The sequence below is a fragment of the Pleurodeles waltl genome, chromosome 8, assembly GCF_031143425.1.
Source record: "Pleurodeles waltl isolate 20211129_DDA chromosome 8, aPleWal1.hap1.20221129, whole genome shotgun sequence".
NCBI lineage: Eukaryota > Metazoa > Chordata > Amphibia > Caudata > Salamandridae > Pleurodeles > Pleurodeles waltl.
In genome coordinates, this window is record NC_090447.1 from 1,261,579,820 (window position 1) to 1,261,607,313 (window position 27,494).

At 44.7% G+C, this 27,494-nt stretch overlaps 1 protein-coding gene across 1 annotated transcript in view; it reads left to right on the forward strand.

Annotated features, from left to right (window-relative positions):
• The window catches only part of KATNAL1 (katanin catalytic subunit A1 like 1), a 267,909-nt gene that overhangs the window by 198,201 nt on the left and 42,214 nt on the right, over positions 1-27,494 (forward strand). The window contains exon 10 of the mRNA XM_069202194.1: positions 14,097-14,223. Within this exon, the coding sequence (XP_069058295.1) occupies positions 14,097-14,223 (127 nt within the window). The remainder of the gene's footprint in view (positions 1-14,096; positions 14,224-27,494) is intronic.

A 27,494-nucleotide genomic window follows, 5' to 3' on the forward strand; every position in this document is an offset into this window, starting at 1 on the left:
ATTTCACAGATAGTTTTGTTCTTCCTTCTAGTGTTATGATTCGTTTTTTCTCTAATACGTATGAAAGCATATAGAACCAATAGTGACTTGATGGAAATAATTCACTCTGCGTGGTTAGAGATCGGGTCGTTTCAGTAGCATTCCTCCAAAAAGTCCAGGAATAATAATAAATTAATTCCCGTTACCGATGTTCAAAATTACATGTTTTTTGTTCACCAATGTCCATGACGTCATGGGATGCAGCTTTTTTCTGAATGTTCTAATTGTAGGAAAGGAAAACTAGCAGACACGCCTGTGATGTAGAATGTCTGTGGATAGATTTCAGCTATCGTAACTTCTTCTAAAGATGTAGCATAGTGCAAGAAACATAAATATGCATAAATAAAGTTGTTCTTTCATTTGTGGGAAAAGAAAACCTACTCACTTATAGCTGAAGGGACTTGTATATTGAAATCTAATTGCGAAATGTGAAAAGTCCCAGAGTGCAGACGTTAAATTGGGCGCCGAACATCAGCCAAACAAAGCCGTGACCACCCAATTACTTAGTGAGTTTAAGACCACTTAAAAAGTGTATTATGTGGGGCCGTTGCTCTGGTTGAGGTGGACGTGAAGACAAGGGGTTAATGAACTAGACCTGAGGTCAGACAGCAACCAAACACAGCTATGAGCCACGCTTGCGGAAGGTTTCTTTAGGTTTAACCCTGCATCAGATGCAGGGGGTGAAAGAAACCATTAAAGAACACTCTGTAATATTCAGTGAAGTTCTCTCAAATATAAGTTAAAAAAACATAAGCGCACCGGAATTTTTAAAGAAAAAATTTGATGAAAAAACGTAACCATCCAGTAGAACCTAATGATTATTGTGTAACAAAAAAAAAAGGTTTACTACAGGGCCAATCAAAGACTAAGGTGGTTGACACAAGTTCAGTCAAAATTGCTGCCGTTGGGGGCTTTCTTTGCAGTGGCAAAAATCCCTTGGCAGGATGGGCTTAAATAATAACCAACCTTTGTACGCCAGGGTGAAGACTCGCTGAAAATTGACAAACGTTTACAACACTGACTGCATATGAGGAGAAGCAGGCCACGTTGTAGGCAGCGTGTTATATTTTTTAAAATGATTGTTATTGTTTTTCAGTTTTGACAAATTCATTTGTTTCTGTTCAATAGTCCCTGCATCAACAACTTGATCAAACTCTCTTTTCACATTTCTTTCCTAGATTCTGTTGTTAGCACTTGATGCAACAACTTTACCAAGTATTCCAATTCTTTCCTTCGTGTCTCTTATCACAGGTGCATCAGATGTCTTTCTGTTTTCGCTATTCGTCTTTTTGCGTGTACTGACCCTAGATCAATGAAGCTAGTGCTTAATTTAGTTTTCTTCGATCTGATTGGGAGGTCTAATAAGCATGTCTGCAGTGGCTAAGCTCTCCTCTGAAACTCGCGGCTGCTTCAGTTAAATGTGCGAGCACGTAATACTGAGGCAACGTAATCCTGAAGTTACCTTGGACCTCTTTAATCCATTTACAGGCACCCCCTGTTCCTTCAGCTCACTCTTGCAGCTGTCTGCTTTGCCACTTTGTGAAGCTTTTCCGTATTTCTCTTCCTCAGTATTTCACATAGTGTCTTTTGCTCGCAGAAAATGCCTGATGCAAAAACCATAAGTGCCGACCCCAAAAACATAAGTGCCGGTGCCCCCCCACCGGCTCAAATTAAGCACTGCATCTCTGGGATGTGTGTCATTTCCCGGTTTCCCTGTAATGTCTTTCTGTGTCTTTGTTGCATATTTCTCAATATTTACTTAATTACGGACAATTCCATATCATGTGGTAAAAATTTGAATCCTGTGTGCTACACCTGTTACAACGTTCGTCAGCTCATGGGTAGTTAAACTTTATTCTCTTGTGGGTTAAATGTGTCTCATGTAGGATGTTATACTGTATGGACTTCAATCTTGTATGTCCAGACGTCCGAGTGTGTATGAGCTACTATCATCTCCCATTCTTTTTCTTCTAAGCCCTTGCCTATGTCATTTGACACCTCTCTCTGAGATCCTCAAGGTTTCCCGTTTTCATATATCCTAATTTGAATGGCAAATCAAATATGTGTGCTCTGTGAATGGTATTATATCACCTTTACTATACATATCTCATTTTTTTCTAATCCTAATTCTTTCCATTTAAGTAAGTTGCACTTTGTTATTTAGAGAATCCCACAAAACTGCCCCATGATGATGCCGTGGGGCATATTTGGTTTTTACTTGAGTTTCCTTTTGAACCTATCTCAACCAGGGGCTTACCTTAGTCAGTGACATTCAGGGGTGTGAACCTCAAATTGCTCGATTTAAAAAGTGGTGGGCTGCAAGTGGAAGAAAAAGATGACTAAAGTTCAGGATGGACCTTTCCCATTAGGAGCAGAGTCTTTCTTGATTTGCATGCAGTGGGCCTCTGTCTGCACTGGCACAGTTGGCAAAAAACGATGGACTGGAATGCAATCCTGAGCGATTGTCACTGGTTAGACCAGTGGTTCCCAACCTTTTGATTTCTGTGGACCCCCATTTTAACATTTATGGAACCCAGGGACCCCCACTGAATCATCATGGGAATCCGGGGACCCCCGCCTGAGTCATTACTGGAAGCTGGGGACCTAATTTGTCAATATTTGTTAATATTTTTTAATTTTCTAGGCTCTCGCGGACCCCCTGAGAAGGCTTCGCGGACCCCCAGGGGTCCCCGGACCACAGGTTGGGAACCACTGGGTTAGATTATTTGCAAGTACTCATCCCATCACCTTTGGTTTTTTTGGTTGCCAGTGCTATGCCTGGGATCTCAGACTAGGACGCCTTTCCATGCTTACTAGTGTAATGCTTGTAGATTCCAAAAAGTGGGAAATTTGCATCCATTCCCAAAGTACTTCTATTGGTGCAGATTTACTACTTTTTTGGTGAACCACTTACAATATATACATTTAAGTTTCTGCTAAAAAAAGAGCAAGTTAAAATCCCTTAGTAAAATGAGAATGACAACTTAAAACCGACACAGACATAGCAGACCCGACTACCATGTCAAGAATGTATTTGGAGAGAGTCGCACTTGAACACCTCCCCCTGAAGCTACGCCGCAGCCTGTTTCACCTGGGTCTGGTAGTTCTCCCTGGAAACTCATGACCATGATCATGTACAACACAGCGCCCTGGAGTGGAGACTTTCTTTGTCTTTGCTACGAGGAGCTTTTATGGTAGACTAGTCTAATTGGTACATGTAGGCAGAACTCCATATTTCCAGTCCTCACATTTTACAGATAATTTTGTCAAGTGATTGATGACATTATATAATAAACCTGAGACTCAAATAGAGGGAGGCATGCCAGTAAATTAATAGCGCATGCAGAGCTAGATCCAAGCCAGGGGTGTGGCTTATCTCTAAGATTCCATGCACAAGCCAAACCATGAAAAAGTTTGGCATGCATACCGTGCAACTAACATAACGTAAAAATATGACAGTGGCTTCAAAGTTCCATAAAGTGTATTTCTTTAACTTGCAGACGCAATTCACCTCAGTACATCAGACTATATCACTGCATGGAGAAGCATTTATTAAAAGGGGTCGTTTTTAAACATGAACTTAGAAACTTTAATGGCTTGGAATGCCATTAGGGAACTAAGAGGCAAGTCAGTAGTCATGTAAACCCTTAACTTGGCCTATAGTGTTATCATAGATGGAGAAATATTATTGCATAAGAGGTGCTTGTACTGTGTACCTGCTGAATTCAAATATTTAAACATACTCTCATATGTGATAATAAAGAAAAAGGAGGCGCTGCAAAATACTTTTGCCTCTGATCACACTATTAGGACACACAGGGAATACAATATTAAATGCAGGAGATCTGGTTTCACATTTCAAAATTCACCTAAGAGATGTGTGTGTGTGTGTGTGTGTGTGTATATATATATATATATATCTCTCTCTCTCTCTCTCTCTCTCTCTCCCTCTCTCCCTCTCTCCCTCTCTCCCTCTCTCTCTCGCTCTCGTTTTATATCAGAGGCCAATGTCTTGGCTCTTATTCGTGAACCACAATAAGAATAACTGACACCAACATAGTTGATCCAATTACCAAGCTAAGAATGCCTTTAATTTGGTGGCGTCACACCCCAAACACCCTACTGAAACTACGACCCTGATCCCAACAGTATCTTCATTCATTATATTTATTTGCAAAATCACCAATTTTACCAGTACAGTTTGTTCGATAATTGATAGCCTTAGAGATGCCCCAAATGCTATTCATCTTTAAGTATTTGGGCTGCTTTTTTATATTCCATTATATCACATCAGAAATTGATTGATAAATTTGCTATCCTATGTATCAGAATGTTTCTTTCTCCCACGTTAGTGTTTCATTCTTTAGGTGGAGGGTATCTCTTCTTTGCTTTGTCTTAGGGGGTGTATACAAGTTTTTCTCCAGTTGATGTAGAAATCAGAAACTTTACCACATTTTCTAATATGTTTTGTACGACTGGTTTTCCATTTTCTCTATTAGGTGTATAAAGCAAATGATCATCAGTGTATAACAATATTATATGAGTTTGCCCATAGACGATAATGCCCATTGTGCTCTCTATTATTCTGACCATGTTTGTTGGTTCCATCAGTAGCCCAAGAATCAACAGCTATATTGGGCACCCCTGTTTTGTGCTTAGCTGGACTGTGTAACTATCTGAAACTGCACAACGTGTTGTGACCTTGGTTGTTGGCTGGCTGTACAACTGCAGTAGCCACGTAATCATGTTTTGTCCCATACATGATCTATGAAAGACTTCTTGGATCTCTAGTGTACAGAGTTAAACGCTTTCTCAATATCAGTCGTTACTACTGCTGGGCTGTCTGTTGTATTTTGTAATCTATGTTTACTACAGAAAGGGGTCTGTGTGATCCCGTCTTTCCTCTTCTAGTTTAAGGAGGGATATAATTTAAGACTCTCTTACTGGTGGTGGCATATCCTTTTCATATGCTGCTGTACATAGATCTAGTAATTTAGGAGCTAATATGTCTACATATGTGGCATAACATTCTGTGGGTAGCCCATCTGTCCTCAAAGTTTTACTTTTTGCCAATACTTTAATGGCCTTCCTTATTTCCATGATTGTTCATGGGAACAGCGTTTGCTCTTCCATAAGTGGTGAAACATTAGTTCTCTTTAGGAAATGAAGAATGTCAGAGTCAGCATTCTCATTCTCTTCTTTGTACAGCTTGGAATTATATATATATATATATATCTACCTTGTTTGCCCCTACATCATGCATTTTGGTCATACATGTTTTATAGACTGTGCAGCAGGCCTTCTCTAGTAATTAATTGTACTGTTTTCGCTTGTTTCTTCGGTTTTCTGTATCCCTGTTAGCTTGGGCTACACGGATTTCCATCACCTTCATTTGATTTTTAATTTGTGTAAATTCCCTGCTTGTCTTTTTTTGGTAGCATATGTGCCTTTTTTATGCATTTACCGCCAAGTACCACCTTAAAGGCCCTCAAACTCCGTAAACTGGAGGCTGTTCTCATGTTCTCAGAAAAGTATCTTTGTATTTCATCTCAAGTGGTGTTTCTAAACACTGGATCTTCTAAAGCAGTAGCTTGTAGTTTCCACAATAAAGTAGTTCTTGTCAGCCCCCATTACAATTCTAATAAAATTTGAACAATGATAAGCGATTGTTTTGCAGAAGTACTCTTTTCAAGTCACTGATTGGTGTAGCTATGCAGAGCTGTACATATTTTCCAATTAGAAGGATTTGTGCCATTCATACTACCAGAGAGCATGTGGGAGGGGGATTTGATCTGTCCACATTAATATTTTCGATGTAATTGAAATCGGCCCCCCTTTTTTTTTAAGGTAAATCCCTCCCATAAGTATGGTATGACAATTGTCACCATTCTAAATAATGTGATAAAACCTCTTGTAAAACTCCTCCTTTCCAGTTGTTACTGCTAGAGATGAAAGGGGTGATATAGGGAGGATACAGCGACCCACTACATTTTTAAGCCTCTGATAATGCATTTTAATCCAAGTACAATCCATGCTCAGATTTCTGTGTATTTTTCCTATAGCATTCAATTCCTGCCTTTCTCATTTGTTGTTAATCTTGGTTGATTCTTCCCAAAAGCTGCTAATTTAAGTCTTCAGGTGGTTAGATGAATTTTTATGGTCGTGTGCTGCGGAAACTGGGACATTGATAAAACCGTTTCAATATTAGATCATCAGCAGGGAACAAGAGCATGAACTGTAGGCCCATATCCTTCAGCTTTCTTTTGATGGTAAGGAATTTAGGGCCAGATGTAGGAAACGTTTAGCGAGTCGCAAACGGCAAAAATTGCCGTTTGCGACTCGCTAAACGCGTTTCCCAATGCAGAAATGCATATTGCGAGTCGGTACCGACTCGCAATATGCATTTCAGAATCGCAAATAGGAAGGGGTGTTCCCTTCCTATTTGCGAGTCTGAGTGTTATGCAATACCATACGCGGTCGCAAATGGTATCGCAGTTACCATCCACTTCAAGTGGATGGTAACCCACTCGCAAATTGGAAGGGGTCCCCATGGGACCCCTTCCAGTTTGTGAATGGACCCAAAAATATTTTTTCAGGGCAGGGAGTGGTCCAAGGGACCACTCCCTGCCCTGAAAAAATACCGAAACTAAAGGTTCCGTTTTTTTTTTAAGTGCAGCTCGTTTTCCTTTAAGGAAAACGGGCTACACTTAAAAAAAAAAAACTGCTTTATTGAAAGCAGTCACGAACATGGAGGCCTGCTGTATGTTTGCGAGTGCCTATACTCGCTATGGGGCCGCAATTTGCGACCCACCTCATGAATATTAATGAGGTGGGTCATTGCGACCCCATAGCGAGTCGCAGTCGGTGTCTGAGACACCGTACTGCATACCAATTTGCGACTTGCAAATTGCGAGTCGCAGGGACTCGCAATTTGCAAGTCGCAAATTGGCGTTTTGCTACATCTGGCCCTTACTCTTTGATCTTGTAGCCCTGGTGTGTAATTATGAAATAGCATTATTTTGCAGTTTTGATATAAGAAATGCCCTGAGTTCCTGGCCCTTTTTAGGAGAGTGTCTCTATCTTTGAAGTGTAGGTTGCACTCCTCCACTAGACTAGGATGAGCTGCAGGAGGAGGTGGGTTTGGAGCTGCTCTGTGTGCTGTTTTGACTGCCTAATGTTTAGACAGTGTTTAGACAGTCTCTTTGTGGCAACCATTTGGTTCAGTCATGTCTCTAAGAAAGATTTCATGTCCTTTCCTTCTATCAGTTCAGACAGACCGATCATGTGTATGTTATTCTGCTGTGATAGGCCCCCTGCATTTTCTACTTTTTTCTCCAAATGACAAATCTTCTTAGTAACCTCTTGCATCTATTTTTAAAATAGGTCAGCTGTTGGGCATAAGTTCATTCTTAAATTGTGTGCTAATTTCTTTGTATCTTAATGTAGATCACCCAGACCTGTCACTGCTGTGGCTGTTTTATTTGTTCAGGTGTTTCTCTTGTGTCTTTAATGGCATTGAGTGTTTGAGGCAGTTTGTCCAGCATGATTCCCAAATAATTTTCTCGCCTATCATCTTTGGGGGCTAATGATGCAATGTCCATACCCTCTAGACCTTCTTTACCACCTTGAATCTTAAGGGATTTCTGTCTTCCCATAATTCCCTGCAATATATGAGATCAATAATTAATTTACCATACAGTAGCAGTTGTATTGTGTTGGCACCCCTAAATGCAGGAGAGTAACTGAAGCGTGCAACAAGGTTTCAATTTAATATTGCCTCCTTCTCAACATATAATTCTCCATTTGATAATAAATAAACCAAAAATATTCAAGCTTTATATGTGATATGAGTGGTTAGGTTGTTGTTACATTGGTCTTTCGCACCAATATTGCATCCCCACTTCACAGTGGATTACCATTATTCCCAGACATTTGTGGACATTTCAGCACAGTACAAACACCAACACACTCTTGACGCAATGTTTGACCCATGGTGTTTGCTGTTGCTGTTTTTTTTTACACGGTGGGAGGGTGTGCCCCTTTCCTTCCTCCACCCACAGGCATTTTGTCCCCTGCAACTGCAGCCGTGTTTAATTAAGCATTGCAGTGCAGGTGGCAAAATGTCCGTCTGCATAATTAAATCGGTCCCCATACCATTTCCAGATCCCATGACTACTTCGCCAAACTTGATGTTTAGTGCCAGCATTTTAGGTGTTAACAGCTTCTACTTAATATTAAGTTATTGGAAGTACTTCTCATGTACTTTACCCTCTGAGCTGCTCCTATCTTGTCAGTTGGCCATTGCATCCTGACTTTAGAGGTTCTCATTCATCCATAGGGCACACTTCTCACTCCTCTGTCACCCCGAGCTATTTGTGGGGATTGGCGTCATCGCCCTCCAGGGACCTGCTGCTATGGAAGGACATTAGATGATTAGTTCATGGACTCACTGGGCACTAGTTGCAACCCACTAAGTGTTCTGCCTTCAGTAGGGTAATAGAGCTAGACTCTTTCCATGCAGCTAGACACCTCCATGCCAGTCATCGCATGTTGCCTTTTGCGTGGTGGAGGGTCAGCATTCCCTGTGCTTCAGTCGTAGCTGACCTTAACCTTCGGATCCCGCTTTCTTCTTCATGGGGCTTTGCTTGACTTCATTCATGATGCACCGCTCGACTGGGGAGACCCAATTACTTAAAACATACAGCAATGGGAATCAATGTTTACCCCAACATATGCAGATCGCATGGGGTGGGCAGGAAAAACATAATATTAAAAGTACATCATTCATCGTGAACTAGTACCCAGGTAACATGCAGAAGGATAAGCGTTCTTCGACTTCACCCCGTCACTCGGACGACGCGCGGCGGGAAGATCGTTGATGCTCTAGGCTTCAGTCATCGGAGTCTTCACCTGGGTTGGTTCCGCACTTCCCTGACTTCCCGGGAGCCGAAGCCACCCCTGCCAAGCCTAAAGAATTTTATGAGGCAATGCGCCTCATTTTTGGGCAGTCCGACCCACCTTCGGCGCCCTTGGGCACAGGTGAGTCGGTGGGGGCCCCTCGGGTTCAAAGTCGTCGGCTTCGGCCACGGCTCCAGAGGGTCCCTCCGGATCCAATCGCTACGCCGGGCGTGCCATGGCGACCTTCCCCGGCGTGCCACAGCGACCTTCCCCGGCGTCAGGTCAGACATCGACGCTCCCAATGTCGGTTGGGCCCACAATCGACGTCGATCCCATCCTCATACCTGACGACCCGCAGCCGAACAATGTCGATCAATGCCAATTCCGTTATCTACTGGCTCTCCTGGGCCCAGGGTTGATCCAGACCCTTATTCCTGTGGGTATTGGATACGGGGAGAGTATGGAGGGGACGCTGGACCCTTTAGAATGCCAGCTTGACCCCCAAATGGACTGGGTGCAGGATTTGGGTAATGCCAGTGGTCTAGACACCTCCCCTGACACTGGCATGCTCTCTCCTCCTACCGTGGCTACGGAGGAGGGTGCTTCTTATTCCCTCGAGCTGCCTTCTGTGGATGTTAGGCCTAATATCCTAACTGGCGTGCTTCAGCCGGGGTCTTCCTCTTCCAAGCCCCTTTTTCCCTTTAATGAAGCACTGACTGAGGTCCTTTTGGGTACTTGGTCCAGACCCAGCACAGGGGCTCCTGTGAATAGGACGATTGCCCGCAGTCATCAGCCTGTGCCGTCAGACCCGAAATACCTCACCCAGCACCCCACGCCTGAGAGCCTTGTCATCCAGGCTTCTTCTTCTGGCGCATTCCCTGCTGCACGCTCCCTTTCATCTGAGCTGTTCTGGATACAGTGCACTTTCTGGCAAATCCTCCCAAAAAGCGAGTCCAGGATATTCGGGCTATGATACTGATGTTTCAGCCTCAGTCCTGGATTTCGGTGAGAATGACTCTGAGGCTGCTGGGCCTCATGGCTTCCTGCATCCTGCTGGTTCAAAATGCTAGATGGCATATGCGGGCTCTGCAGTGGGACCTGAAGTTCCAGTGGGCGCAGCATCAGGGGAATCTTACCGACAAGGTCCAGATCTCTGAAGGAACTGCGAGGGACCTGCAGTGGTGGTTAATGAATCAAGATTGGGTCAGGGGCAGATCCCTCTCCTTTCCCCAACCAGTTCTTACAGTCATGACAGATGCGTCACTCCTGGGATGGGGTGGCCACATGGGAGAGGCAGAGATCAGAGGCCTCTGGTCTCCGGCAGAAACCGGGCTCCATATCAATCATTTGGAGCTCCGAGCGATTCGACTAGCATTGAAGCATTCCTTCCCTCTCTCAAGGGGAAAGCAGTGCAGGTGTTCACAGAAAACAGCACCGCCATATGGTATTGCAACAAACAAGGCGGAGTGGGGTCGTGGACCCTTTGTCTGGACTTGGCCGGAACATCAGGGCATTTCCCTGGTGGTTTAACACCTGGTGGGCTCCTTGAATGCCAGAGCAGACGAACTCAGCCGACAATGCGTGGTCGATCACGAATGGCGTCTCCATCCGGAGGTGGCGCAAGGTCTCTTCCTTCAGTGGGGAGAACCATGGTTAGACTTGTTCGCCTCCGTAGAGAACGCGTAATGTCAGCTGTTTTGCGCTTTAGTTTCCAAGGCAACACTCGCTCTGCTACGCTTTTCGTTACAAGTGTAATTCAGGCCTCCTGTACGCCTTTCCGCCCATACCACTTCTGCCCAGAGTTCTGAAGATCAGGCAAGACCGGGCCCAAGTAATACTGGTGGCTCTGGACTAGGCACGAAGAGTCTGGTATCCCGAGGTGTTGACCATGGCCATAGCTCCTCCGATCAAACTGCCTCTTCAGGAGGATCTTCTGTCGCAGCAGCAGGAGAGGGTTCTCCACCTGAACCTGTCAACTCTGCGGCTTCATGCGTGGAGATTGAGCAGCAACAGTTGACGTCTTTTGACTTGCCACCCGAAGTCTGTGATGTTATCTTGGCAGCCAGGCGTCCCTCGACCAAAACTGCATACGCCTGTCGTCGGAAGAAATTTGTGGTATGGTACATCGACAAATCTGTCGATCCTCTATCTGCTCCTCTTTCTCAAGTCCTTCTCTTTATTCTTTCCCTTGCACAGCAGGGTTCCAACTTGGGCAGTCTTAAGGGATTTCTTTCGGCTATCTCTTCTTTCTTGAGTTTACCAGATCAGCCTTCCTTATTTAAATCTCCTATAGTTGGGAGGTTTCTTAAAGGCCTCACACATCTCTTTCCTCCTATCCCTGTTATCATGCCCCAATGGGATCTCAATCTCGTATTGACATACCTTATGTGTACCCCATTTGAGCCGCTTCACAACTGCCCTTTACGGCTCTTAACGAACAAAACTGTCTTTTTAGTTGCCATTACACATGCCCGCAGAGTAAGTGAGCTCCAGGCTCTGTCATATAAGCCACCTTTCCTGTCCATCCATCCTGACATAGTGGTACTTTGCACAAGGGCTTCTTTTCTTCCATGTCGGGCAGTCCATCACCTTGCCTACCTTTTATGCACCCCCACATCCCTCTCATGAAGAGGAGAGACTCCACCGTCTGGACCCCAAAAAAGCGTTGGCATTCTATCTTGATCGTACCAAAGACTTCTGGGTGGACAATCAACTCTCTGTGGGATATGTGGGTGCAAAGAAGGGGAAGGCGGTGCAGAAGAGGACCATTTCATGATGGGTACTCTTATGCAACAATATGTGCTATGCTCTGTCTAAAAAGCAACCTCCCGAAGGTTTGCACGCTCACTCCACCAGAGCAACTGCTGCTACCACAGCGCTAGCACGGGGCGTTCCAGTCCTGGACATCTGTCAGGCAGCGACATGGGCATCTCTGCACACTTTTACCAAACACTACTGCCTAGACAATCAGGTCAAAAGGGACGGCTACTTTGGCTGTTCGGTCTTGGTGTGATCTTGGTTCGCGGCCCACCACCAGGGATGGTATTGCTCAGGTATCTATTCAAAGGTAAGGAATCTGCAGCTAGAAGTGTCTATCAGATGTACAAGTTACTTACCTTCGGTAATGATATATCTAGTAGAGACATATTCTAGTTGCAGATTCCTCACCGACCCGCTCATCCTCCCCGCACTGCGAACTGATTTCTATGGACAGGAACTTCCCTTTAAGGGCCCTAGTTCTGGCACACCACTCTGTGTTCTTCATGGTTCCGCGCTACTGGCGTGCAAAATCATGAAAAGAAACTGACGTCAGTGTGCCAGGATGGCGCCTATATACAACTTCATCACGGGTAACACAACGCCAGCGATGCCAGCGACGCCCACAGAGTCGACCAATGCCACCTGGCGGCGCGCAGAGGTACTGCTAGAAGAAAAATCTCTGGATCCAGTCTGATGTCTGGGGAAATTCAAAGGTAAGGAATCTACAACTAGAATATGGCTCTACCAGATATATCGTTACTGAAGGTAAGTAACTTGTACATTGGCTGTGAAATGATCAGCACCTGATTCTTAACATGCAAAAGTTAGTCATTTCAGTTTTTGTAATATCATATTCTAACAACATTTACATCATTGATCTAACAAAATTTACATTGCAGTGTACATTACTTCTAAAGGGAATCGACCCCAATGCCTTTTCTTATTTCCTCGTAATCCCACCTTATTTATATTTTCTGTTTCAATTTGCCTTGAGCACCTTTTGTGTGGTGGTTTGTGTTGATGTGTGAGTCGGTTTAGACTCATCATTTCCATCAAATATCCCTTGACATAAGTTAAAGGGTGAGAGGGAAATAAAATGTCCTGTTCCTAACCCAACAACTTTGGTGTGTGAACCTTGCACACTTTCACCCTTCTTAATAAATAAGGCTGTTTCCACACCTATTGTTTTTCTTTGACCTTCCACGGACATGGTGTACTTTTCCTGCCCAAAATTGTCCCTAAATTGTAAGGAAAAGTACACCCAGGCCTCGAACTAATCATGTAATCACTAATGCAGTGAATAATCTCTTATTTCTCGGCTAATCACATTGGAGCTAATCTTGCACATTGCAGAGATGATGGCCAGGCAGTGCTTAATTTGTGCTTGTTGTTTCCGGTGCTGAGCACCGGCACTTATTTGTAAGGGCCGGGGCTTGTTCTTATGCCGCACGCATTTGCTGCGAGCAAAAGAGACAAATGGAAAAGACGGAAGAAGGAAAAACTAAAAAGCGTCATAAAGGGAGAAAGTAGAATTTTGCAGGATGAGCTGAAGGGGCATGGGGTGGTCGTAAATGGATTAAAGAGGCCCGAGATGGCTTCAGAATTTCGCTGCTTCAGTATTCAGTGCTGGCAGATTTAATTACAGCAGCCTCGTGTTTAAGGGAAGGGCTTTGAGCACGGCACCTCTTCATTTACAAATTAAGCACTGTGGCCAGGCTATCAGGTGTTTTTGTCTCACCCAATCAAATTTGATTTTTCAGTCAAATTATGGTTCTTAAATCTGTTTTTTAGATTTATTCTGAACCCAAAAAAAACAGCAAACGATTTTGAAGTTGGATATTAAACTCCCTTCCTGCCAGGTTCTGTGTAAACTGGTCCTGTAGTGCACGCGAGCAAAGCTATTAATGGAGTTTTGGCCCAAGTCCCCTCCTTTATAGCTATTACCCTTCTTGACCATTTCCCTCAAAACAGGACAAAATATTTTAAGGGAGCATCCGCTTTTTTCTTTTTACTGATTTGTGATTGTTACAAAGTTATTAGCTATCAAAATGATGAGCCCTCGAAAGACATCTATCACGAGTTTCTAGGGAATAACATGCAGATGTTGGTGTTTAACGCACAAAAATCTGCATTGTATAGTAAACACCATACGATTTCCGCGGTTGAAGTTCGGCAGGTTTAACCTGCCGAAGTTTAACGACAGCTGAGGTATTTAATGCATCCAATAATTATCGGATCCGTTAAATAAAGCCAAGCTCATAATTCCGATCCGTGCATAAAAGGACCTATGGGTCAGAATTTACCGGCCCACTCGTAACCAGGGCCATTGAGTTTTTTTCAGTAGTAGCCTTTGAGCTGTGCCATCCCAATAGTGTAATATGTTTGTTTTAATATTGCAGCAAACGGAAGAGCAGAGCTACTGAAGATTAATCTCCGGGAAGTCGAACTGGATCCTGATATCGACCTTGATGTTATTGCTGAAAAGATTGAAGGCTACTCTGGTGCTGACATAACAAACGTGTGCAGGTATCCAATTTTCAGTCACACAATGTTACCGAAGGTGCAAGTGTAGATGTACTGTAAAACCCTCACTTTTTTCTCTTACTTTTTTGCACTGACCCTCTCTCTTGTACTCTTCTCCTTGGACCCCACCTAACTGTTATACTGCCATTAGAACGTGTGACCTGCATGTTTAAAGCAGATAAGTGCAATATACATTGAATTTTGTGAGGTATCTCATTAGAGCCTTTAGGCTGCAGGTCACATATGTTATAACATCCTCTCTCACACCATACACCATTGACAACCTATAAATCTCCACACTCCAAATATCCTTCACCCCCACTTCTCCCAACTTGTTTAATCATCTTTTTTTCAGATACATTGTGACTGTAGTAGAGGACAGGGGTATGACACACTTCCCTACCACCCTTGGAGTGCCATCAGAGGGCCCCCGTTCAACCCAAAGTGAATTAATATTGGTGAAATGTGGAAGATTCATAGGCCCTAACACATTCTGAAGTAGGGCCTCATCATTTTTTGTTATGAAACTGGTAAATAAATCTCAGATTCACCACTGCTCATTCTTTTCTTGGGAACTATGATAGACATGCTTATTGAGGCTGGCACTGTGCACTGCTGTGTCAAGCGGGGTTAGGCGGACAGTGTACCTTATGAAAGAAGCTTTGCAGGCAGGTAGGCATGAGTAGACCCCTTCAGCTTCTTTGCTGACTACTGTGAGTCCTGGGTGGATGAGTGCACCATTCCTCTCCATTGACAGGACAATGTCAGCCATTGTTTTCTCTGCCCTCATGGCTTCCATGCTTCCCAATGCAAGATGTGAGAAGTTGAGAATGCCAATACAGAGCCCATCTCTGGGGCTTTTTGCTCCCTGATGACTCAACCAGAGTGTGGCAGGGGATTGTGTGCAGCAGGCATTGTGTTGATAATGTTTTGATATATGTGTTGCATTCAGCGAGGGACTAGTTGTGCTAAAAAGATCTTTATCCATATGCGGTTACAGCATAAGACTTTTTTTAAAAGTCTTCTTCTTGCAATTATTGGTCTTTAACCTTTTGTTGTCAAGACTGAGTGTGTTGTGCTAGCCATCTAACATCTTGATTTTGCCTGTCAAGCAGGGTAGCGTGTAGAATGTAATTGCCTAATGATAACAGCAAGAGATCTCTCTTCAAATTGATTCATTGGTACACAGTTATGTTCTTAATGCATGGGAGTGATCTTAATCTTTTTGTGAGTCTGGTGGCTGAATACAAGGCACTCTAGTGATTTTAGATGGGCATCTTGGATGTTGGTGGACATTACATTGCTAACATCGAGGTGATAGAGCTTGAATGCTTGAATGGCAGTTCTAAAGTCTGTTTCTGGACATAATGACTTGATACTGCACAGAAATCAGAGTCTTGTGCCAGGCTGTCTATATTTTCTTGGATATCTGTGCCTTGAAGGTAAAGTTCTGTCAGGCAAAATTGCAAACGTTATTCAGGACTTCCCATGATGTGGGATATTAATCCAGATAGGTTCAAGATCCAAGAACTGTTCTTGTACCTGTACTTACTTGTAGCAGTTGAAGGGGGAGAACAAAAATATTTTCAAGGAGCGTAGCTTGAAGGAGGACTTTTAGGTCTCAGCTTGAGTAGTAGAATATCAGTCTTTCAGTATGATGATGTTGATCTTTGCCATTCAGGCTTGATGCTGTTGCCAACCAGAAATACACTAGTGTATCACTCTCTCGTTTGGCTTTAGTTTTACAAGGCAAAGCACTAAGAGCTAGCATTCAGCTACGATTTCTTTACAGACACAATGTGGGTCTAGATACTCTTTTTCTTTCACGGGATCCTCATCAATAGTCATAAGCACTGACTAATACTGCCCAAGCACTTTCTGTAGAAAGGAGTACAACAATATTAAACATAACTTTGTTTGCAGACTGCAAAATACATTAAATGACTAGATTTCATTTATTTTTCATTAAAAAAAATGTAATTTACTAAAACAGTCACTAAATAAATCAAAGTGAACTAGAGAAAATATTTCACAACCAATTATTAAAAGGAAATAAAATATACATACATACAGGGCAATGTTAGCAGCTAGTCTGCAGAGTAAATGCTTACAAAACTGGCACTGTGCTTTAAAGGACCTCTGAATTCACTCTGTATGCCCTCCTGCCACATAGGGGGCAGGTCATTTCGTTTTTACATCACCTAGAAGCAGGATCCTGGGGTACTGAGCTCTGCTTTTTGGCTTTATTTCTTACTGAGAATCTTTCAAAACCTGATCTTTTTGATTGACTCAACAAATTTTAAGACTAGGAGTGCATTTTTCATATTTGTGACATGATTTATGATAGAATATACCCTTTTTCTGTCAGGATGCCTTCTTTATTCGTGAAGGGTCCTGCGTTTGGGAAGAAATAGGCCCAGTAAGACCCTTATAGAGCCTGTATTGTATGTCTCCTAGAAGATCTTAGCACAGAAGCCTGCAGCCACGGTCAGAGGTTCTCCAGGAGAACCCTGAAGGACGAAGATCCGGCTACATGGCCTGCAGAAAAGGCCTCAGGAAGAAGCTGCACGCTGAGGAGAAGGCCACCCTTCTACTGGAGCGCCCTTTTCTTACTCCAGGCACTCTGCTAGGAGCCAATCCTGAGAGAGGCAACACCAGAGGAAAATGCACCAGGCATCACTTATATTCAGCATCAAGTTGAAGACTGGCACGATTCCTACTTGTTCAGGGTCAATAGAAACACAATTGAAGAAGTGGATGTTAAGGCACCAAGGGTCTACATGGAGGCCTCCATTGATGTCAATATTATGTTTGATGCCCACACCAATGAGGCACTTGCCAACAAAGCCCTGCTCGACATTGAGGCTACCATCTCCATTGAGTACCACTAAAGTATAGTATCCACCAAAACCTCTCATAAGCAGTTGCATGTATAATCAGACTGGCTTCAATAATTGAAGGAAAGATGAGTACTCTAGACCTCTGATTCAGAGTATTCCAGAGCCTATTCTCTGTCAAGAGAAGTCACTCCAAAATAATGCTGTTTAGAATGAATTCAATAAGGTGCTCTAGTTCTCCATGATTCTCCTTGGGTTTTCCTACAACTTCAGTGCCTTTGGTATCTACACAGAGGGAGATGATACCTCCCTCTGCTCCTGTAATGGAAAGGATTTTCTGCAAAATATCACAGTGTAAAACATAATCTAGAGGAAGATTAAGATCACTTTTCCAGGCGATGTGGACATTCAGTCAGAAGATCTTGTTTTCACAAGTGGAGACTATCTCTGTCCTGGTACTCTTCACATTGCTCTTCTATCAGGTATTATTTTCCAACTCTCTCGGATTTGCCTTTTGCGATATCATCGCCAGTCAGTGACTTATCACTTTTAATGAGGTTCTAGTCCGATGGGCAGCAGAGTTGATGATCTCTACTCTAACCCCGACTACAATTATGTTGCGAACCGTTGAGATGCTACATTAGAGAGCTGCATCCAGATCTGTTCTACCTGTGGTTCCTTGTTTGCTTAATCCTGCTATACATTTTGCTAGCCCCTGCTTCGATGAAGCCTGCACCATCTAGGTTTTTTAAGATGTACAGACCTCTGGCCCAACATCCTCTATTTCTCAGAGTAGATCCTCTTCCAGACTCCGTAATAGTTTCTGCTGCAAAGATATCTCACACAGTTGCTCCTTCTTCCTTTGTTCCTCAGGATGTATTCATGGGGGGAAATATGTGGCATTTAAGCAACAAGAATTAAGGGCCTGATTTAGATTTTGGTAGACAGGTTACTCTGTCACAACAGTGATGGATATCCTGTCTGCCGAAATATAAATCCCATTATTTCCTATGGGATTTATATTTCAGTGGACCGGATATCCATCACCGTTGTGATGGAGTAACCCGTACGCCAAAATCTAAATCAGGCCCTAAGTCTGCCAGTACTACTGCACTTTTGGGTACCTCAGCTCTCTTTGGACTCTCTTAAAAGGTTCACAGAGAGTCAGCAATTAGCGCTGACCCGATACATAATATCTGGTTGGTAATGGTTATTGCCATTGCATTTGCTGGAGACTGAGTTCTTGGTTGAGGCCAACTGAACTGCTACTTTAAGCCCAACAGTTCACCTTGAATCTGCCATTTTCAAGGAACTTACACTTTGGCTCACATGTGGCTGATGAAAGGAGGGCATAAAACATATATACGAAAATTGAGTGGTTGAACTTGAGAAGGAGTATAAGAATAGTCATATTAACAACACCATTAGAGGCAGTCATACCAACTACATGAGGTCAAAGGGAATGGGAGGCGAGCAACTATCTGTGACTGCAGGAAGGCCCCCTGCCAAACAATGACTTCTCACTTCCTTTCTCTCCGTTAGGCACTCCGTTGGGTGGGTGCAGAGAGAGTATGTAGGAAGTTGGCTCTGTATATACTATTTCAAAGTAAGAAATAGTGTGCACAGAGTCCAAGGGTTCCCCTTAGAGGTAAGATAGTGGCAAAAGTAGATAATTCTAATGCTCTATTTTGTGGTAGAGTGGTCGAGCAGTAGGCTTATCAGAGGGCAGTGTTAAGCATTTGTTGTACACACACAGGCAATAAATGAGGAACACACACTCAAAGACTTACTCTAGGCCAATAGGTTTTTATATTGAAAAATATATTTTCTTAGTTTATTTTAAGAACCACAGGTTCAAGATTTACATTAAACACTTTAAATGTAAGGAACTTCAGTTAGGTACTTTAGGAGCTTTGAATGAAAGCGATATCTCATACAGTCTTTGTAAAAACGGCAATAAGCTATTTTCAAAGTGGACACAGTGCAAAAATCAACAGTTCCTGGGGGAGGTAAGTACAGGTTAGTTTTGAAGGTAAATAAAACACTTACAAGTCAAAAGTTTGGGGAATAGGCAGCCCACTGTTGGGGGTTCAAGGCAACCCCAAAGTTACCACACCAGCAGCTCAGGGCCGGTCAGGTGCAGAGGTCAAAGGGGTGCCCAAAACACAAAAGGTGCCTATGGGGAACAGGGGTGCTCTGGTTCCAGTCTGCCAGCAGGTAAGTACTAGCGTCCTCGGGGGGGGGGGGTCCCAGGGGTTTTTTGTAGTGCACCGGAGGGGGGACACAAGAAGGCACAGAAAGTACACCCTCAGCGGCACAGGGGCGGCCGGGTGCAGTGTGCAAACAGGTGTTGGGTTTTAGATTGAAAACAATGGAGGGACCCAGGGGTCACTTCAATGATGCAGGCAGGCACAGGGGGGGCTCCTGGGGGTAGCCACCACCTGGGCTAGGCAGAGGGTTGCCTGGGGGTAGCTCCTGCTCGGGAGTTTGGTTCCTTCAGGTCCTGGGGGATGCGGGTGCAGTGTTGGTTCCAGGCTTCGGGTCCCTTGTTACAGGCAGTCGCGGTCAGGGGGAGCCTCTGGATTCTCTCTGCAGGCATCGATGTGAGGGCCCATGGGGTCGTCTCTGGTTACTCATGGCCTCGCAGTTGCCGGGGAGTCCTCCCTGAGGTGTTTGTTTTCTGCAGGTCGAGCCGGGGGTGTCGGGTACAGAGTGTGAAGTCTCACACTTCCGGCAGGAAAACGTGAAGTCTTTAAAGTTGTTGAAAAGTTGCAAGTTTGTTGCAGATTGTTGAGCAGGGCCGCTGCTCACGGGAGTTTCTTGGTCCTGGGGGTCTGGGAAGTCCTCTGAGGCTTCAGAGGTCGCTGGTCCCTGTCGTATGCGTCGCTGGAGCAGGTTTTCAAAGTTAAAGACAGGCCGGTAGGGCTGGGGCCAAATCAGTTGTCGTCTTCCTCCTTCTGTGCAGGCTTGTAGGTCAGCATTCCTTCTTCTTTCTTCAGGTTGTAGGAATCTGATTTCCTGGGATCTGGGGAGGCCCTAAATACTGAATTTAGGGGTGTGTTTAGGTCTGGGAGGGCAGTATCCAATGGCTACTGTCCTTGAGGGTGGCTACACCCTCTTTGTGCCTCCTCCCTGTGGGGAGGGAGCACATCCCTAATCCTATTGGGGGAATCCTCCAAACTCAAGATGGAGGATTTCTCAAGGCAGCGGTCACCTCAGCTCAGGACACCTTAGGGGCTGTCCTGACTGGTGGGTGACTCCACCTTGTTTTTCTCATTATCTCCTCCAGCCCTGCCGCCAAAAGTGGGGGCATTGGCCGGAGGGGCGGGCATTTCCACTAGCTGGGATGCCCTGGGGCGCTGTAACGAAAGGAGTGAGCCTTTGAGGCTCACTGCCAGGTGTTACAGTTCCTGCAGGGGGAGGTGAGAAGCACCTCCACCCAGTAAAGGCTTTGTTCCTGGCCACAAAGTGACAAAGGCACTCTCCCCCTGTGGCCAGCAACATGTCTGGTGTGAGGCAGGCTGACAGGAACTGGTCAGCCTACACTGGAAGTCAGGTATGTTTTCAGGAGGCATCTCTAAGATACCCTCTGGGAGTATTTTACAATAAATTGCACACTGGCATCATTGTGCATTTATTGTGCTGAGAAGTTTGATACCAAACTTCCCAGTTTCAATGTAGCCATTATGGAACTGTGGAGTTCGTGTTTGACAAACTCCCAGACCATTACTCTTATGGCTACCCTGCACTTTCAATGTCTAAGGTTTTGCTTAGACACTGTAGGGGCATAGTGCTCATGCACACATGCCTTCACGTGTGGTATAGTGCACCCTACCTTAGGGCTGTAAGACCTGCTAGAGGGGTGACTTACCTATGCCACAGGCAGTGTGAGGTTGGCATGGCACTCTGAGGGGAGTGCCATGTCGACTTAGTAATTTTCACCCCACCAGCACACACAAGCTGTGAGGCAATGTGCATGGGGTGCATGGGCTGAGTGAGGGGTCCCCAGGGTGGCATAAGACATGCTGCAGCCCTTAGGGACCTTCCCTGGCAACAGGGCCCTTAGTACCAGGGGTACCAGTTATAAGGGACTTACCTGAGTGCCAGGGTTGTGCCAATTGTGGAGGCAAAGGTACAGTTTAGGAAAAGAACACTGGTGCTGGGGCCTGGTTAGCAGGGTCCCAGCACACTTTTAAAATCATAATTAGCATCAGCAAAGGCAAAAAGTTAGGGGGTAACCATGCCAAGGAGGCATTGTCTTACAGAGTATATTCAAACATCTTCATTTGTGGCTCTTGAAAACAACAGAGGAATCTTAATTATTGTTCAGAATGGATATTATCTTTGATTCAAATTTCTCCCACTCAGTATAGCACCAAAAAAGCTTTTTGTCATCAGAAGTTGCTTCCAAATGGAAGTAAACATCTTACAGAAGAACCATGCAGTAGAGGTGGTTCTGGCACACCAAAAGGAACATAATTTACTCCAATATTGAAACTTTCATAGATTCACATGCTTGAATCATTCCCCATCGGCAAGATGGGAGTCCCCCTGTACCTTGCAATAGCAATGTAATGCTAAGTTTAGTGTATGAAGGCCTTTGGCCCTTCACTTTAGTAGCATATCCTAGTCCATTTAAAAAAGAGACCAAACATAGGTTCCAGCCAATCAGGCTGTTTTATCCTCTGGAACACTCCTGGGAGAAGCTCTACTCTCTAAGATTTTCTACCGCACATCGTGCTAGGGAGTCTCCACTGAGCTCTGCTCAGTCAAACCTTTTCAGAGTTATTTCTGGGATTGAGGATCATAAAAGAGGGATAGGTCCCCTCACTCCAGTTCCTCTAGTGAACATCCCAAGAAAGCCTAAAAAAAGACCACTTAGAGGTCTTACAAAGTCCATAGTCCTTCATGATCTCCTCACAGTCATTCGTCTTCTTCAAAACTTAAGGAGAAAAAAAGACATTCTGACTCTTCAGAATGGCTGATAAAGGCTTCTTCTGAACCACCCTACACCACCTTTGAGGGCCAACAGTCTTTCAAAAAAGCCTTCCTCTGTGCCACCTTCTGACAAAACGTCAACAAGAAACACACCGTTGAGAGCCTCGTTGTCGACATCGTCAACATCTAAGACATTCATGGCAACATCGACGACGGCTACTACAACCAGTGTCTCAATGCTATGTACTGCCTCATCCTTTACAATGACTGCAACACCATCCTCGACTGCATCATGAGCAAGACCGTCGACAATGAGGATCTCTCTCTCTTCCTCGTTAATGACAGTGACGATGGTACCCCCGCCAACGACTACTCTTCCGTCGATGACGGTAGGACTGACTGCAGCTCCCTCATTGACTGAGCCCATGGATTCCACTACGCCGCTTCTGCTTACGTCGTTGATGACCTTGTCTATGACACCGTTGACAAGAGTAAAAATGAAAAAACAAGAGCAGAGCAGATTTCTTTATATCATGTCTCACCTTTCCAAGCAAACTACCATCCCTGATACTTGCACATCTGCTGGAGGAAGATGATTCTGATGAAGAGGGGCTCTTTGAGGTGGCACACAGCCCATCTGAACTGCATGTGAAATGCCAGAAGGAGGATGAATGGCAAGATGCTATGAAGCAGAAGTTTATGATTCACAAGTATACTATTCTTCTCAACAGTACTTAGACCGAAAGGAAATGGGTCCTGTACCTGGGTCACTAATCACTGACCTTCAACTAATGCTTGCGGATTACAGAAAAAGATTTCTGCCTACATCTCCTCCTGTGCAGCAAGTAACTATGACAGCAAGGTCACCAGTAGCACCACCTTCTACACAAATACAGAGACCTTTTATCACTACCTGATTCTGACAGACATATAGCCCTCCTTCAAAACCCAGTGACTTCTGATGAGGAAAGGGAGGAGGGAGAGTTCTGAGACAACAATACGGAAAGGATGACTATCTTATACCTACACCATCCTCTCCTTCTCCTTCTCCTTTTCCTACTCCAGTGGATTCCCCACCAGAGGTCATTGGGGGTGTTCCATAATTTATTGGAAAGAGCGGCAAAATGATTTGCACTTCCTGTGCCCATAAAGCAGATGGACTGCTTCCTTTAGGACTTCAGAGAACCTTTCCAAAGAAGTGTAAGGTCCATGCCCATAGTCGACTATGTTTGGGAGGAAGGCCTTAAAGTCATGAAGAATCCAGCCACAGTGACCGCTGTGTTGATACAGTGCATGTTTGGACAAGAAATACAAGTCTCCAGAGAACGCTCTATCCTTTCTAACTGGTCACCCTAGACCAGACTTGGTAATCACTCAGACAGCCCAGCGAAGATCGAAAAATCCATTGGCTCCGATATCTGAGCCCCCTGACAAAGAGGGTAGGTGACTAAACAACATTTGTAAATGTTTTTGTTTAATCTCGTCTCTAACGTTTAGGGTGTCAAATTCATTGGATGTCATAGGAAGTTGTGACAGACAACTTTGAACTGATGTCACCCCATACTTGGATCAGCTGCCAGAGGAAGCCAAAGCAGAGGCAAAGAAAATCCTGCAGGAGGATGAACGTGCTTCAGCAGAGGTCATTGACTACTACAGCCTTTCTTCAACTTGCAGGAGCTGCTGTTCTTCGGAGACAGGGTTGTCTTCGGGCAACTTCATTCAGGCCATAGTCCAAAACAAGATCCTGGATCTCCCATTCAATGGGGAAGCCCTGATTGTCAAACATGTAGATGATGCTCTGCAGTCAATAAAAACTGAAACAGATAAGGTGTACTCCCTCGGACTCTTCAATTCAGGAAGGAGCCCTCCATCCTGTAGGAGAGGTTTTCAGAAGTACAGATGTCCCGTTTACTCCTCTTCTTACCAACCATTTTGAACACAATACCCTCGAAAGCAACCTCCACAGGCTGCCTACTGCAGACCCGTATCTAAGGGTAGAGCAGGACACCAAGAAAAGAACACTATTCCTAGGCAATTAATTTACCAAAGCTTCAGTTACCAGTATTCCCTCCACTTCAAAACTAGGAGGAAGGATTTCCCATTTCATTTGCCATTTACAACAGATCACTTCGGACCAAGGGGTCCTGACTCTTATCAAATTTGGTCATACTCTAGAGTTTGTACAGATTCCACCAGCAAGACCTCCTCATTCCCACGACCAAAAGCATCTCCTTCTGCTCAAATGGGAAGTATTGACCATGCTTCAGAAAGGAGCAATTGAGAGAGTTCCTGTTTCAGACAAGGGGAAAGGGTTTATTTGCCACTTCTTCCTAGCCCGCAAGAAGTGGAAGGAATGGCGTCCGATTCTAGACCTCAAAGACTTAAATATTTATCTCAAGAAGCAATCATTCCCTAAGATAACACTGCAAAATATCCTCCCTCTTCTAAACCCTGGAGATTATATGTCCACTCTCGACCTTAAGGATGCATACTTTCACATCCCCATTCTTCTGTCCCACAGGAAATTTCTCAGATTCATGGTATCCAGAAGCCATTTTCAATTCAGAGCTCTACCATTTGGCCTGAAGTCAGTCCCCAAGATGTTCCCGAAATTTCGGCTCCAGTTACAGCGTTCCTGAGGACACAGAAACATCAGGTATACCCATATCTGGGCGATTGGTTAATCAAGGATCCATCCAAGATAGAAGCACAGAGATCAACAACAGCGTACATGACTCTATTAGAAGAACTAGGTCTCGCAGTCAACATGAAACAAAATCGAATTTTAAATCCTCAAAAAAACATACTTTTCCTAGGTGCAACACTGGACACTTCGTTCAACAAAACAAGGGAAAGACAACTAAAGCTAATAGCCTTAGCAAAATTAATTCAAAGGAAGAAAGTTTTTTTTTTAGTACACCTCTTCAAGTCTTTCTTTGGAATTATGTCATCTTGCATTTCTCTCATTCCATTCTGCCAACTGCTAATGCAACCACTCCAGGAGGAACTGGACAGCCAGGGGGAGCAGGCCACAGATTCCTTCGACTATACCATCACAGTTACAAAGGCAATGGTCATGACTCTATCTTGGTGGACTCAGAGTCTACATCTGTCAGTCAGTCTGTCATTCCTAACTCCACCCTCTCCATTGGTAAATACTACTGACACCTCCCTGGAGGGATGGGGAGCCTGCCTTCAAGACCTGCAGGTCAGCAGCAAATGGAAAAGACATCACAGGTTTATTACATCAATCTACTCGAGCTCAAGGCAGTATGCATGGCCCTTCAGGCTTTCTTTCCAAGGATAAAGAATTCACCAGTCTCTATACAGACAGACGGCACAACAACGATGCACTGTATCAACAAGCAGGGTGGGACCAGGCCTCTTCTCCTATCGAGAGAATCACAAAATAGTTGGAATTGGTATACCCTTCATGAAGTGCATTTATGAGCAGAATAATTTCTAGGAAAACAAAATGTATTAGCATTACATCCAACCATAAGTGGGAGTTAGATCATGAAACAATAGATCAGATATTCTGTTGGTGGGTGTAGGAGGCCTGCCCTCTACATAGTGTGCAAAACTAGGCACACTATGCAGGGAGACCAGGCATCCACATGTTGGTTTCCAGAGGTAAAAATTAGACCACCTAATACTCCAATTTTTAAGGTAGATGGTTGGGCAGGTGTGTGGTCGGGTCCGGCTGCGAGTTACGGTTGCAAAGATATTGTCCGGTCAGTGAAGTGACCCTCACCGGTTTGCTGGTTTCTTGTAGGTTTCTTTGGTTTCGTGAGTCGTGCCTCCACTCAGGAGGGAGATATCTACTATTTGTTAAGCCTGGAGGTCATCAGGGTCTTTGAGGTCAGTCCTGTGGTCAGCTCCTCCGCAGTGGCTATTATCGGGACTCTAGTGCAGCAAGCAGGGGTCTCGGAGCCTCTTCTGGTGCAGCAGGTCCTGTGTTCTCATCCTGATGAATCTGATTTCTTGGTCTAGGGGAGCCCACTAAATACTGAATTTAGTGGGCGTTTTAGGGGGAACCTGGTAGTGTCCAATGGGACACTTACCCTTTTATGGCTACACCCACTACAGTGACCATTTCCTGTGGGAAGGGTCACTCCCCTAAACCTCATTGGCTATTTTCCTGCCATCCAACATGGTGGAAAATTAAATGGAGGGTCCACTTCGCCTGCAAGGCATTAGGGGTGTTGAATGCTCAGTTTCCCGCCTTTGCTCCCGCCAAAAGTGGGGGTTGACAAAGAGGGAAGCCATCGGCTGCTAGCAGCAGGCCTGGGGGCTTGAGTTTCAAGAGCTGCAGCCCTTTGAAGCTTACCGCCAGGAGATCACATATGCCTGAGGGAGGGGGTGGTAGCTCCTCCACCCAGGAAGGGCATTGTTTTATAAACCAGAGAGCCAGGGCTCTCCCCCAGGTTTGTATATTGGCTGTCTGAAAGTGGCATGCTGGATGGAACCAGTCAGCAACAATGCCAGTTAGGTTAGCTTACCTCTATGGTGACCCCTGGGTACATTTAGGGTTAAATCCAGTACTGGCACTAGTTTGGATTTAACATTCTGAGTTGTTTGATACCAAACAACCCAGAGTGCAAAGTGGCTGTCATGTAGCCGGGGCCCTCATGTTTGACCAGTGTCAACTACATGTACTTAAAATGGCTGCTCTGTTCACTCACTATGTCCCAGGTTTGGCAAGGAAACAGTGGGGGCATATTGCTCATGCAACTATGCCCTCACATATAGTATGGTGCACTCTGCCTTAGGGCTGGAAGGCCTGATAGAGGAGGGGTGACTTACCCTTAACATATGCAGTGTAGGGTGCACAGGGCACACAGGGCACACAGGGAGTGTGCCATGTTGAATTTGTCTTTCTAGGTGTGCCCCAGTACATTTAGCCGGCCATGGCAGTGCAGGGTGCATCTGGGTACAGGCCCCTAGAGGGTGGCACAATCAGTGCTGCTGCCCTCAGGGGCCTACTCATAATATCCCATGCCCCGGGTACCCATTTACAAGGAACTTACAGTAATATATAAGAGTGTATGAAACTGTGCCAAGCATCACAACAGATTTAGGAAAAGAGCTCTGGCCCAGGGAACCTGGTTAGCAGGGGCCCTGGGCACTACAAATTCTAGGACACATCAATATCAGGCAAAAAGTGGGTGGCTAACCATGCAAAAAGAGGCCTCCTCTCACATTGAGGCAAGCCAAACTTCAACGTATTTGCAGCTCCCCAGGATACCAAATGCCAAATCCTTGCAAGTTGGGATCACCATCCTGGATCATGGGTGAAAGTATTTTTGATGGCATGGTCAGCAATAAATGCTTACCCCTTTGTGCCCAATCTCCTCATTCCAAGAGTTCAATGGAAGATCAAGACCAAGCGGTGCAGGATACTCCTGATAGCCCCAGCGTGGCTGTGTCAGCATTGGTTTATGGAGCTGCTTCCCCTCTCAGATCCCCACATTCCATTACAGACAATAACCTTCTTCT